The 14,998-nt window shown below is 41.2% G+C and overlaps 1 protein-coding gene across 1 annotated transcript; it reads right to left on the reverse strand.

The window, feature by feature from the left end:
• Positions 1-371: 371 nt before the first annotated feature.
• LOC139421755 (NLR family CARD domain-containing protein 3-like) lies at positions 372-14,589 on the reverse strand. The gene is made up of 9 exons (XM_071172875.1): positions 14,497-14,589; positions 11,853-11,969; positions 9,233-9,317; positions 8,875-9,103; positions 6,714-8,508; positions 6,258-6,431; positions 2,359-2,532; positions 2,147-2,193; positions 372-1,763 (listed from the first exon to the last, which is right to left on the reverse strand). The coding sequence occupies exons 1-9, from the start codon at positions 14,577-14,579 to the stop codon at positions 1,210-1,212; spliced, it is 3,258 nt and encodes a 1,085-aa protein (XP_071028976.1). The 5' UTR covers positions 14,580-14,589; the 3' UTR covers positions 372-1,209.
• Positions 14,590-14,998: the final 409 nt, after the last annotated feature.

Raw genomic sequence — 14,998 nt, forward strand, 5'->3', positions numbered from 1 at the left:
GTAGATATCACATGATGTTGACATGATCAGTCCAATCAAAGCTACTGTAGATATCACATGATGTTGACATGATCGGTCCAATCAAAGCTACTGTACATATGTGATTTGACGTCATTTTATCTGTGGCCAATGACTTTGGATGGGCATTTCTAATGTAACTCTATGGCAACACCCAAGGGGCTAGAATTCTCGAGGTCTCCCCTTAGACTTGGAGGTGACGTAGTTTCCCCATGGGTGACAGAACACTGAGTCAATCAAGGCACAACGCTTGTATTTTCTGCTGGCTTGCCCCACCACCACTAAAGCACTGAGCTGGGCTGAAACACCTGCATTTGTTTAGTTGCCTTACTCAAGAAATCAAAAAAGCAACCATGTTTCTATGCAGCTTTATTAATTCAATGATATATTATAAAAAATTACATTGTTTGCAAACTGATATGTGTCACGTATTAATGCCAAAATAACATGCAAAACAAGCAAGCCACCATTTTTGGGTGAGATTTGATTTATGTTGGTAAAGATTTGGGGCTCATAACAGCTCCACCCTGAATCACTGCACACATAAGAGACTCGTTGAGAGCCCTGCAATAATGAGGCTGGTCGACCCCACACTCTTGAGTGTTGGGCCAAGAGCTCTGACATGCAGAAACCAACAGAGGTCTCATATAGTAAACCTATTAATGCTTAGTCATGGCTGGTTCCACCACAACTGACTCAATGTGTCGAACCAACACATATCTAGTAGATGAGGTGGCCAACTAGTCAGAGTCCTCTGTGTTCTCCTACGAGAACTAAGAACTGTTGGTTCTTAGAATAGAGGATGAGGAGAGCCTTTGTTCGGAACAGACAAGATGTGAATTAGGTACAGAGTTATGTGAAAACAGCCATTTACACAACCAGAGTAACACGAGATGTGGACAGCCGTGGTGAAATAGGTGCAGAGTTATGTGAAAACAGCAATTTACACAACCAGAGTAACACGATTGTACACACCTATCATTTAAAGTAATGCTACTACATATTTTTCATAGCAAACACCCTGAATAGAGAGGTTTACACACTAGAGAGATATTCATACCAAACACCCTGGATAGAGAGGTTTACACACTAGAGAGATATTCATACCAAACACCCTGGAAAGAGAGGTTTACACACTAGAGAGATATTCTACATTGCTGCTCCATTGTGTCTTACTGAACATGACCATGATTAGAATGAAACATCATGTTGTGTTTGACACAGGGACACTGAGGAGTCTTCATACCAAACCCTAAACCCTGGATAGAGGGGCTCAGTGAATGTGGAGGTGAATGTGTACAGGTGGGTCAGTGTGTCAGAGGAGACTCTGTAGAATGACAAAGTGCCGGCTGGCCAGTCCAGATACACTCCTACTCTATGGAAGCTGGAGGGGCGCACGTCTATGGCAATGGGATTATTATTGTGACAGGCAATGTAACTGTTGTCATAGCAGAAAAGTGTCCAGGACGTGTCATTGTATCCAAGACAAAAGTCATTAGCCCTTCCTTTCCTGCTGATTCCTTTATATGTCACTCCTATATCAACCCTTCTCCCACTCCACTCTACCTCCCAGTAACAGCGCCCAGTCAGACCCTCTCTACACAGCACCTGTTCATAGTTCTCAAATCTCTCTGGGTCATCAGGATACGGCTGCTCCTCTCTCCTCAGTGTCACTTTTCTGTTCTCCTCAGACAGAGAGAGGAGTCGGTATACTGTGTTCGGGTCCAGTGTGAGATCACAGACATCTGATGGATGAAACCAGACACAATATTAGAAATCATCATCATTCACATTAGAACGTTAACTCACTTTTCACGAATTCATTTAATGTAGATGTTTCTAGGTATCAAAAGGAGAAGTTAATTAAGGTAACTTGAGACTTGTTGAATGATCACACACACACGTATGCATCATGAACACAAACACACATTTATTATGTAAAACGAACATGCCACACACATTGTCAAATCAATTCTTTTTAAACTTTAGTGTCCCTGATTTCTGCTTCTGTAGAACTACAGCTAATATTTAATATGACCAAGTAAGTAATGATGGTGGTCTTTGACTTTGACTTAACTTGAATTAAGACTTGTTCTTAGTCATATTCTTCACAGCTGTCAACACTCACATTTTCTAAGTCCAGGTTTCATTGTGTACTCTCCACCATGTTCCACACTGTAGCGGTAAGCAGAAGAACATACAGTCATTGAGGGATACATGCGAGCTCACACACACAGTCAGCATATACCTTTGTCTAAGTGGTGGTAAGAATGTTTGTTTTAACTAGCCTGATAAGTCAAACATGTCTGATATGAACATTGACATAAACCCTCTACATACTTGAGTTTCTCCAGTCTGCAGTGTGGATCCTGCAGTCCAGCAGAGAGCAGTCTGACTCCTGAGTCTCCTGGGTGATTGTAGCTCAGGTCCAGCTCTCTCAGGTGTGAGGGGTTTGACCTCAGAGCTGAGGCCAGAGAAGCACAGCCTTCCTCTGTGACGAGACAGTGTGACAGCCTGAAAAGAGTCAAATCATATTAAAATCACACTGCTATTCTTTGGTGGTGAAGATAGTGGCAGTATATTTTTTCAACATATTCAGATATATCAGTGTCCTGAAACATGCAACATCTATTCATCAATGAATGTATGATTATTAGAATTTACAAATTATCAAAGTATTGCCTGCAGGTAGAAAAATGCATATTACAAATATTTGAGTACTGACCAGACAAGTTTAAAAAGCAGTGTCAGTCAAAGGTATTAGTGTCACGGCCGTCAAAAGGACCAAAGCGCAGCGTGGTGAGCGTACATTTTCTTCATTTTGGAATGACGCCAACAAAACAACAAACAAATAACCATCCGTGAAGCTTACAGGGCAACAGGGCCACTGACAAAAGTCAACCTCCCACTCTGAAAGGAGGGAAAAAGGGCTACCTAAGTATGATTCCCAATCAGAGACAACGATAGACAGCTGAGAACCACACCTAGCCAAAACATAGAATGCCCCCCCCACATCACACCCTGACCTGACCAATCAGAGACAACGATAGACAGCTGAGAACCACACCCAGCCAAAACATAGAATGCCCCCCCCACATCACACCCTGACCTGACCAATCAGAGACAACGATAGACAGCTGTCCCTGATTGAGAACCATACCCAGCCAAAACATAGAATGCCCCCCCCACATCACACCCTGACCTGACCAATCAGAGACAACGATAGACAGCTGTCCCTGATTGAGAACCACACCCTGACCTAACCAATCAGAGACAACGATAGACAGCTGTCCCTGATTGAGAACCATACCCAGCCAAAACATAGAATGCCCACCCCACATCACACCCTGATCTAACCAATCAGAGACAACGATAGACAGCTGTCCCTGATTGAGAACCATACCCAGCCAAAACATAGAATGCCCACCCCACATCACACCCTGATCTAACCAATCAGAGACAACGATAGACAGCTGTCCCTGATTGAGAACCACACCTGGCCAAAACATAGAATGCCCACCCCACATCACACCCTGACCAAACCAATCAGAGACAACGATAGACAGCTGTCCCTGATTGAGAACCACACCTGGCCAAAACATAGAATGCCCACCCCACATCACACCCTGACCTAACCAATCAGAGACAACGATAGACAGCTGTCCCTGATTGAGAACCACACCTGGCCAAAACATAGAATGCCCACCCCACATCACACCCTGACCTAACCAATCAGAGACAACGATAGACAGCTGTCCCTGATTGAGAACCACACCTGGCCAAAACATAGAATGCCCACCCCACATCACACCCTGACCTAACCAATCAGAGACAACGATAGACAGCTGTCCCTGATTGAGAACCACACCTGGCCAAAACATAGAATGCCCACCCCACATCACACCCTGACCTAACCAAATAGAGAAATAAAACTTCTCTCTTAGGTCAGTGTGTGACAATTAGAGGTATCAGATTTAGATTGTATTGAGTATACAGTCCACACCATATCTATTTAGACAGTGAGGTATCAGATTTAGATTGTATTGAGTATACAGTCCACACCATATCTATTTAGACAGTGAGGTATCAGATTTAGATTGTATTGAGTATACAGTCCACACCATATCTATTTAGACAGTGAGGTATCAGATTTAGATTGTATTGAGTATACAGTCCACACCATATCTATTTAGACAGTGAGGTATCAGATTTAGATTGTATTGAGTATACAGTCCACACCATATCTATTTAGACAGTGAGGTATCAGATTTAGATTGTATTGAGTATACAGTCCACACCATACCTATTTAGACAGTGAGGTATCAGATTTAGATTGTATTGAGTATACAGTCCACACCATATCTATTTAGACAGTGAGGTATCAGATTTAGATTGTATTGAGTATACAGTCCACACCATATCTATTTAGACAGTGAGGTATCAGATTTAGATTGTATTGAGTATACAGTCCACACCATATCTATTTAGACAGTGAGGTATCAGATTTAGATTGTATTGAGTATACAGTCCACACCATATCTATATTGACAGTGAGGAATCAGATTTAGATTGTATTGAGTATACAGTCCACACCATATATATTTTTACAGTGAAGCTAACATTTTAAATGTGACTCTATACTCCAAGATTTTGGATTTCAGACCAAATGTTTAATTTGAGGTGACAGTATAAAATGTCATCTTTTATTTGACAATATTTTAACACATATCTGTTTCATTTTTGAAATGAAGGCACTTTATGTATCCAGTCCCGCAATTTGAAGAAATGTACTTATAAGGTATTAAAGAGTATTTGGTTGTAAACTTGTTGGTTGCATTTGCAGTTTGTTTTGGTTGTTTTGGGTTTGTTTTGCCCGATAGTAACTGAATAATGGACGATGACTGGAGTAATATTCTGTCTAAGTGAGTAGAAAACATGTTTCTAAACACTACTAACCTGATTATGCCTTGATTAATACAAATCATAAATAAATAATGAATAATAACACTAAGAGTTGGTTTAAACAGATCTGATCCAAATTAATCCTGATGATTGATTTAATACAAATCATAACTCAATCATGAAAACTTTGATGTGAAGAGTTACAGAGGCTACAACAAAACATGCTAACCTCTCACCATTACCAATAACAGAGACTACAACAAAACATGCTAACCTCTCACCATTACCAATAACAGAGGCTACAACAAAACATGCTAACCTCTCACCATTACCAATAACAGAGGCTACAACAAAACATGCTAACCTCTCACCATTACCAATAACAGAGACTACAACAAAAACATGCTAACCTCTCACCATTACCAATAACAGAGGCTACAACAAAACATGCCAACCTCTCACCATTACCAATAACAGAGGCTACAACAAAACATGCTAACCTCTCACCATAACCAATAACAGAGGTTACAACAAAACATGCTAACCTCTCATCATTACCAATAACAGACTACAACAAAACATGCTAACCTCTCACCATTACCAATAACAGAGGCTACAACAAAACATGCTAACCTCTCACCATTACCAATAACAGAGACTACAACAAAAACATGCTAACCTCTCACCATTACCAATAACAGAGGCTACAACAAAACATGCCAACCTCTCACCATTACCAATAACAGAGGCTACAACAAAACATGCTAACCTCTCACCATAACCAATAACAGAGGTTACAACAAAACATGCTAACCTCTCATCATTACCAATAACAGAGACTACAACAAAACATGCTAACCTCTCACCATTACCAATAATAGAGGGGGTCTGATCTTTGTGCCTCCGTAACTTTCTCATTCATCATCATTCACGATTCATTCATGATTATTTATGATCATGGCAGCATCCACATGAATTTTGAAGTGTGCAGATACATCTTCAATTCTTACAATACAAGTAACTCCAAAATGACAGGACATTATTCACCATTCAGTTTCTATCAGGAAAATCATCTAAAACACAACCAAAACAAGCTGAAAATGAATTCAACAAGTTAGTAGAATCACAAGCTTGATGTACTCACTGCAAGCAAAGAATCTTGGACCTAACACTAAACTTTTGACTAAATTAATTTATCCAAATTATTAAGACTAAACGGTAAAATATATATGTATAAATACCTTTAAATAAAAGGTGACATGACTATGTGTGTCTGGTAAACACATGTGGATCTGGTGAACAGTTATCACTTGTTGACCAACTACAGGAATACTGACCTCAGAGTCTCCAGTTTACAGTGGGGATTCCCCAGTCCAGCAGAGAGCAGCTTCACTCCTGAATCCTTCAGGTCATTGTTACTCAGATCCAGCTCTCTCAGGTGTGAGGGGTTTGACTTCAGAGCTGAGACCAGAGAAGCACAGCCTTCCTCTGTGACTCCACAGCCTGACAGCCTGACAAAGAGATCATCATGACTTCAAACACACAGTTGATTTAACGAGTAGTGTAGAAGGACAATGGCAGATGCATTTGGTTTATTCTCTCAAACAGCATATAGATAAATCTTCGGTCTCCTAGAATTGTATCATCATAATGTTATACTAACATGAAAATCAATGAATTTATTCAATATGTTTTTCAATATAATATGTTATACATATTATAATACATATTTGTCTCTAAACTGAATATTTCTTCCTGATGATTAGTTCTTAAATGTCATTTTATTTACTCACAGAGCAGCTCTGGAGGCTTTGACCACTGGCAGCAGCCTCAGAAGACCTTCCTCTGATCTGGAGTATTTCTTCAGGTCAAACACATCCAGCTCCTTTTCTGAAGTCAGCAACACAAAGACCAGAGCTGACCACTGTGCAGGTGACAGTTTGGCTCCAGAGAGACTTCCTGAGCTCAGGTAGCTTTGGATCTCCTCCACTAGAGAATGGTCATTCAGTTCATTCAGACAGTGGAACAGATTGATGCACCTCTCTGGAGAGGGATTCTCCCTGATCTTCTCCTTGATGTACTTGACTGTTTCTTCATGGCTCTGTGAGCTGCTTCTTGTCGTTGTCAGTAAACCTCGTAAGTGCTTCTGATTGGACTCCAGTGAGAGGCCCAGAAGGAAGCGGAGGAAAAGGTCCAGGTTTCCCGTCTCACTTTGTAAGGCTTTATCTACAGCACTCTTGTAGAAAGTAACTTCAGGCTTGTCTCTGAACAGCGAAGCAAAGATGCTGGACCTTGTTTGCGGTTCGGCCATTAGATTCTCATTGTTGTTGATGAATGAGAGGAACACATATACAGCAGCCAGAAACTCCTGAATGCTCAGATGAACAAAGCAGTACACCTTGTCCTGGAACAGCCCACATTCCTCTTTAAAGAGCTGTGTGCACAATCCTGAGTACACTGAGGCTTCAATGACATCAATGCCAGACTCTTTCAGGTCTTCTTCATAGAAAATCAGATTGCCATTCACAAGCTGCTGAAAAGCCAGTTTTCCCAGTGACAGAATGCTCTCTTTATTCCAGTGTGGACCTGTCTCTTCTTTCCCAAGATACTTTTCATTCTTCTGTTTGGTATGAAACTCCACAAGGTGTGTGTACATCTCAGTCAGAGTCTTGGGCATCTCTTCTCTCTTATGTTTCAGCATGTGTTCAAGGACTGTTGCAGAAATCCAACAGAAGACTGGAATGTGGCACATGATGTGGAGGCTCCTTGATGTCTTTATGTGTGAGATGATTCTGCTGGCCAGGTCCTCATCACTGAATCTCTTCCTGAAGTACTCCTCCTTCTGTGGGTCATTGAACCCTCGTACCTCTGTCACCTGGTCAACACACCCTGAAGGGATCTTATTGGCTGCTGCAGGTCGGGTAGTTATCCAGAGGAGAGCAGAGGGAAGCAGATTTCCCTTGATGAGATTTGTCAGCAGAACATCCACTGAGGTTGACTCTGTGACGTCCCAACAGATCTTGTTCTTCTGGAAGTCTAGTGGCAGTCGGCACTCATCCAGACCATCAAAGATTAACAGAACTTTGTACTTGTTGTAGATGGAGATTCCTGATTGTTTGGTTTCCATTGAGAAGTGATTGAGAAGTTCAATGAAAGTGTTTTCCCCTTTCATCAAATTCAGCTCCCGAAAAGGGATTGAAAATACAAATTGAACATCCTGATTTGCTTTTCCTTCAGCCCAGTCGAGAATGAACTTCTGCACAGAGACTGTTTTTCCAATGCCAGCTACTCCCTTTGTCAGCACAGTTCTGATACGTTTTTCTTGTCCAGTTAAGGGTTTGAAGACGTCGTTACATTTGATTGCAGTCTCTGGTCTTGCTTGTTTCCTGGTTGTTGTCTCAATCTGTCTCAGCTCATGTTCATTATTGACCTCTCCTGTTCCACCCTCTGTGATGTAGAGCTCTGTGTAGATCTTATTGAGAAGTGTTGGGTTTCCTTGTTTAGCGATCCCCTCAAATACACATTGAAACTTCTTCTTTAGATTAGATTTGAGTTCACGTTGGCAAATCACAGCAAACTCATCTGAATCTAGAAATAACACAGAGGATATTAATATTAAGTCTGTTTTAATGTCTACAGTATTATAGGACTGTTATAAAGTTTTACATTATAATAATTTATTCTCTTAACTGACTTTATAAATGTGTAAATGTTTTCATAATGCATTACAGACTGGTGTGACTGATCATATTATTGATGGTATTATTGTTGGTTGTTGTCTCTCTCTCTAAATTAATCACCACAACACATCCCTGCTGCTACTTGATGAGGTCACTAGGTGTTGTGTTCAGGCTGCTACAATATCATTGAGTTACACAGCTACTTTAGCTGTACTTTAGCTACAGCTTTTAAATGTTATAAAACAGCATTCAACATGAGGCAGACAGATCTTACATTTCTCCAGTGTGTCAGCAAGCTCCTTCTGGTTCATTTTCCTCAGGATGTGCAGTGTGATCTTCAGAGCCCCCTCTCTGGCACTGCTCTCCTGCTTCTCATCTTCAGGGTACACCACTTCCTTATCCTGCTTCTGACTCTCAAAGCCTTCTGGGAGTTCTGGACTAAGAATCCTCTTGAACGTCTTCAGCTCGTTCTTAACAAATGTCACGATGTTCTCTTCAAGCAACTGAAATAAATCAAGTAAATAAGTTAAGCAAGAGAATAAATGCTTTCTCAATTAACACACTATTGAATGATTGACAGATCAACTTTGCTTGAGTTAAACAAAAACAATGTACACAACAGGACCACATACACTGAATATGGAGGCCAGGTCTGTTTGATGACTCTGAGAAGACTGACCACTGAGAATCTCTGACTCTGATCTCTCCTGTTGGTTTCTGTGGACAAAACATGGGATTACATCTGTCGTGGATTATGTTATAATATTTGTAGTGCATTATAATGGTTGTTTTATTCGACAGAATTGAGTGTTCTGTTAACTATTGTGTTCTACTGAGGATGGCCTCTATGAGATAACACTGACAGAGGAGATTTATGATTAAATTAAACAATTAAGATTTATTTTTCTCTGGGTGATAAAACCTAAAGAGCATTCTAGAGAACTAGAATGAGGTAATGGTTCTGTTATGAACCAGGAACGAGATTAGAACCTCGTCTTAGGGATCAAACTGAACGATAATTTATAGCTTTCTGGCTACGGGATACTCCTTTCCACTTATAAAGTCTCACTTTGTGAACTGTTCCTGTGGTTTGTTATGTCGACTATGGGGGTGAACTGTTCCTGTGGTTTGTTATGTCGACTACGGGGGTGAACTGTTCCTGTGGTTTGTTATGTTGACTACAGGGTGTATCTTTGTGAACTGTTCCTGTGGTTTGTTATGTCGACTACGGGGGTGAACTGTTCCTGTGGTTTGTTATGTTGACTACGGGGGGGTATCTTTGTGAACTGTTCCTGTGGTTTGTTATGTTGACTACGGGGGGGTATCTTTGTGAACTGTTCCTGTGGTTTGTTATGTCGACTACAGGGTGTATCTTTGTGAACTGTTCCTGTGGTTTGTTATGTCGACTACGGGGGTGAACTGTTCCTGTGGTTTGTTATGTTGACTACGGGGGGGTATCTTTGTGAACTGTTCCTGTGGTTTGTTATGTCGACTACAGGGTGTATCTTTGTGAACTGTTCCTGTGGTTTGTTATGTCGACTACGGGGGTGAACTGTTCCTGTGGTTTGTTATGTTGACTACAGGGTGTATCTTTGTGAACTGTTCCTGTGGTTTGTTATGTCGACTACGGGGGTGAACTGTTCCTGTGGTTTGTTATGTTGACTACGGGGGTGTATCTTTGTGAACTGTTCCTGTGGTTTGTTATGTTGACTACGGGGGTGAACTGTTCCTGTGGTTTGTTATGTCGACTACGGGGGTGAACTGTTCCTGTGGTTTGTTATGTCGACTACAGGGTGTATCTTTGTGAACTGTTCCTGTGGTTTGTTATGTCGACTACGGGGGTGAACTGTTCCTGTGGTTTGTTATGTTGACTACGGGGGTGTATCTTTGTGAACTGTTCCTGTGGTTTGTTATGTCGACTACGGGGGTGAACTGTTCCTGTGGTTTGTTATGTCGACTACGGGGGGGTATCTTTGCTACTAAAAGTCTCAGTAGTCATTGTGTTGTCACTTTCAATGGTTCATTAGAAACGGTGCATCATTGAAAGTCATTGCTCTTATTATTAAAGATGTAGTTTAAGTATAACTCTGACTGTGAAGTTTATCTCTCTGCTCATTTGGTAATACAGAAACGAACCACCACACACACACACACACACACACAGACACACACACACACATACGCACACACACACACACACGCAGGCACACACAGACAGACAGACAGACAGACACAGACAGACACAGACAGACAGACACAGACAGACACAGACAGACACAGACATACACAGACAGACACAGACAGACACAGACAGACACAGACAGACACAGACAGACAGACACAGACAGACACAGACAGACAGACAGAGACAGACAGACAGACAGAGACAGACAGAGACAGACAGACAGACAGACAGACAGACAGACAGACAGACAGACAGAAAGACAGACAGACAGACGCAGGCACAGGCACACGCGCGCGCAGGCACACGTACACACGCGCGCGCAGGCACACGTACACACACAGACAGACAGACAGACAGACAGACAGACACACGTACACACGCGCGCGCAGGCACAGGTACACACACAGACAGACAGACAGACAGACAGACAGACAGACAGACAGACACACGTACACACGCGCGCGCAGGCACAGGTACACACACACGCGCGCGCAGGCACACGTACACACACACGCGCGCGCAGGCACACGTACACACACACGGACGCACAGGCACACGTACACACACACGCGGGCGCAGGCACACTTACACACACACGCGCGCGCAGGCACACGTACACACACACACGCGCGCAGGCACACACACACACACGAGCGCGCAGGCACAAACACACACACACACACACACACGCGCGCGCAGGCACACACACACACGCGCAGGCACACACACACACACACACACGCAGGCACACACACACACACACGCGCGCAGGCACACACACACACACGCGCGCAGGCACACACACACACACGCGCGCAGGCACACACACACACACACACACAAACACACACGCGAGCGCAGGCACACACACACACACGCGCGCGCATGCACACACACACACACACACACGCGCGCGCATGCACACACACACGCGCGCGCAGGCACACACACACACACACGCACACACACATGCGCGTTGTGTTTGCTTAATATTGTTTTAGGACTATGAAAATGACTATGGACAGTGTTGTTTAACTCACTGACCAGGACCCATGAGTTCTTCTTACCTTGGTTCAGTAGAAAAGTCTCCCTCTCTAAAGGTTATAGGAGGTTCCATAGACCAGTCACTCTTCATGGACACACAGCTGGGAACAGGGGAGGCTGGTCTCTCCTGCTGGATTGGGCTTCAACACAACAGAGACAAACATTACATCTCTCATCTACTCTGAGCTCAGATGGGGAAACATAAGAAGAGTTTCATCCCAAAACACAATATCTCACTTTTCTACAGGGCTGTTACTTTGGCAGATAATGTCCCCCATCTAAATAAATATATATATATATTTTAAATAATTAACTAAATGTCTGATGTTTTTGGTTTATGTCAGTTTCATTGTGTTATGCTATGTTATTTTATTGTTGTAAGTGGTAAAATTAAGTAGAACATTTTATACTTTGCAATTCTGAATAATTACTACTTTAGTAAGGAATTACACATTATTCAGTACTACTGCAGTTGCTCCATAATTCCAATAGATGGCAGCATAAGACCACAAATGACATTTCAGAAGATCAGTTTAGTTTTCTCCCTGGATACACCACCACTCCCCTCACAGGAAAACTCCTGTGTGCTTCTTTCTGTCCCTTTCCACACTGCTAACACAAGAGGGCTTCTTCCTGTCCCTTTCCACACTGCTAACACAAGAGGGCTTCTTCCTGTCCCTTTCCACACTGCTAACACAAGAGGGCTTCTTCCTGTCCCTTTCCACACTGCTAACACAAGAGGGCTTCTTCCTGTCCCTTTCCACACTGCTAACACAAGAGGGCTTCTTCCTGTCCCTTTCCACACTGCTAACACAAGAGGGCTTCTTTCTGTCCCTTTCCACACTGCAAACACAAGAGGAAGGACTGAAAAAGCATTTAACAGATTACTGTGAAGTAACATAATGATGATTCATGTTTATTATTACCTGTTTTTTATGCTCATGTTTTGAAATTATACTTCATTAACATAACAATTACCAATAAGCCTGAACATTAATTCAGTTAGAATTAGGGTTAAAATAGGTTATACCTAGGGTTAGGGGTTAAGTTTAAAATAGGTTATACCTAGGGTTAGGGGTTAAGGTTAAAATAGGTTATACCTAGGTTTAGGGGTTAAGGGTTAAGGTTAAAATGTTTTTATGCTCATGTTTTACGTTAGGTTAAACATAGAGGTTAAAGTCTATACTGTTACATCAATCACCCAGTTCAAACCACATTTGAAAAATAAAACAGATGTGGCTTGTTGATCAAGTGTTCTGCCTTGAAATAATAAATATAATAAAATAACAAAACAAAAACAGCAAAATGCTGAGAGGTTTTGATTAACAAAATAATCTAAATGCTATTTAGTACTATAATAGCTCTCTTGCTCCTCCCTGTGACCTTCTGTGGGTACTACATAACTAATTCACGACACCTGCTAGGCTATTAATCTGAGGTAGTGTAACAGGGTTATATTGGTGATTCCCCTTGCCACTTTATTGTTAAACCAATGGGTTTTTGGTTTGAGTTTGTCTTTCCTTCACCTACTCAACATGGCATCTTATTGGCTGGTTTGCGTAACCTTCTGTTGATCAGAACTCAAGAGGTTCTTCTTCACTGAACCAAAATATATATAATGTTTTAGTGGTTCCATATATTAAGGAAGTGATAGAGGCCTTTTTGGTTCTAGAAGGAACCTTCTGTTCTAAGAGTGTATAATAATAAACACGTTGTTCTTCTTATTATTTAATTATCTACATCATGTTATTTCAAGTTCTCCCTTTGGAGCACAACATCATGTTGTTATTTTATTATCTCCATCATGTTATTTCAAGTTCTCCCTTTGGAGCACAACATCATGTTGTTAAAAAATAATCCTAAATTGGGCATGGATATAAATGAGGCATTTGAAGGCATCTAGGGTGTAATATGTGTTTGATGAAAATGAACATTGTATGCAACGTTGTAGGCAACATTATTGGCAAGGGACTTGATGCCTTCTATTATAACGGTTATATTGTCAAAAAGATGCATTCCATTATATTAGGTAATAATTAAGAGTAGGCAGGAGGGCTGCTGGGTTCACATCCTCGAAACATTAACCTTTTGTTGATCAGAACTCGAGAGGTTCTTCTTCACTGAACCCCAAAAATATATATAACTAATATATATGTTTTAGTTATTCCATTTTCTTTAGATTATTTAATTATCTACATCATGTTATTTCAAGTTATCCATTTGGAGCACAACATCATGTTGTTAAATAATAATCCTAATAATTAAGTAACAACCATCACAACAACCATCACAATTGAGAACCCCTGCAGTACCTCCACTGACCCCGGATTGAGAACCCCTGCAGTACCTCCACAGACCCCGGATTGAGAACCCCTGCAGTACCTCCACAGACCCCGGATTGAGAACCCCTGCAGTACCTCCACAGACCCCGGATTGAGAACCCTGATTTAGCAGATGCTCTTATCCAGAGTGATTTACAGTAAGTGCTTTCATCATAATTAAGATAGCTACGTGAGTATATATATAGAGATATTTTAGTTAGATTTGTTAAAAATCTGAGAACAGTAATATTGAAGGTACCCATAAGCAACCATTTCTGATTAAAAAACAAATGTGAACATTTTGGAAATAAACTCATAATAATGATGTAAAAAATTATCATCTCACCTCTTAGCTTTGGCGTCATGTTCCCCAGAGAGACTCATTTTAGAGGCAGGGCCCCCCTCCTCTCTCTCCCCAGAGAGACTCATTTTAGAGCACTGAACCCTAAACAGAGATCCAAAATGTTGGTTGTGGTTAACACAGTAATTATTTAATGTCAATTGTTATCATTTATTAATTTTCTCTTATAAAACATTTACTAACAGACATAGAAACAATCAGATGTTTTAGTGCAATCACATGAAAACGTAGTTGTGACATTTCATCTCCATGGTAACTGTTGGTAATAATAATAAGTCACTGTTTGTTAAGGTAGTTATAGACAGTACAGCAACAACAATAATAATAATAACAATAATAAGTCACTGTTTGTTAAGGTAGTTATAGACAGTACAGCAACAATAATAACAATGATAATAATAAGTCACTGTTTGTTAAGGTAGTTATAGACAGTACAGCAACAATAATAATAATAAGTCACTGTTTGTTAAGGTAGTTATAGACAGTA

Source organism: Oncorhynchus clarkii, chromosome 12 (assembly GCF_045791955.1).
Source record: "Oncorhynchus clarkii lewisi isolate Uvic-CL-2024 chromosome 12, UVic_Ocla_1.0, whole genome shotgun sequence".
Lineage (NCBI taxonomy): Eukaryota > Metazoa > Chordata > Actinopteri > Salmoniformes > Salmonidae > Oncorhynchus > Oncorhynchus clarkii.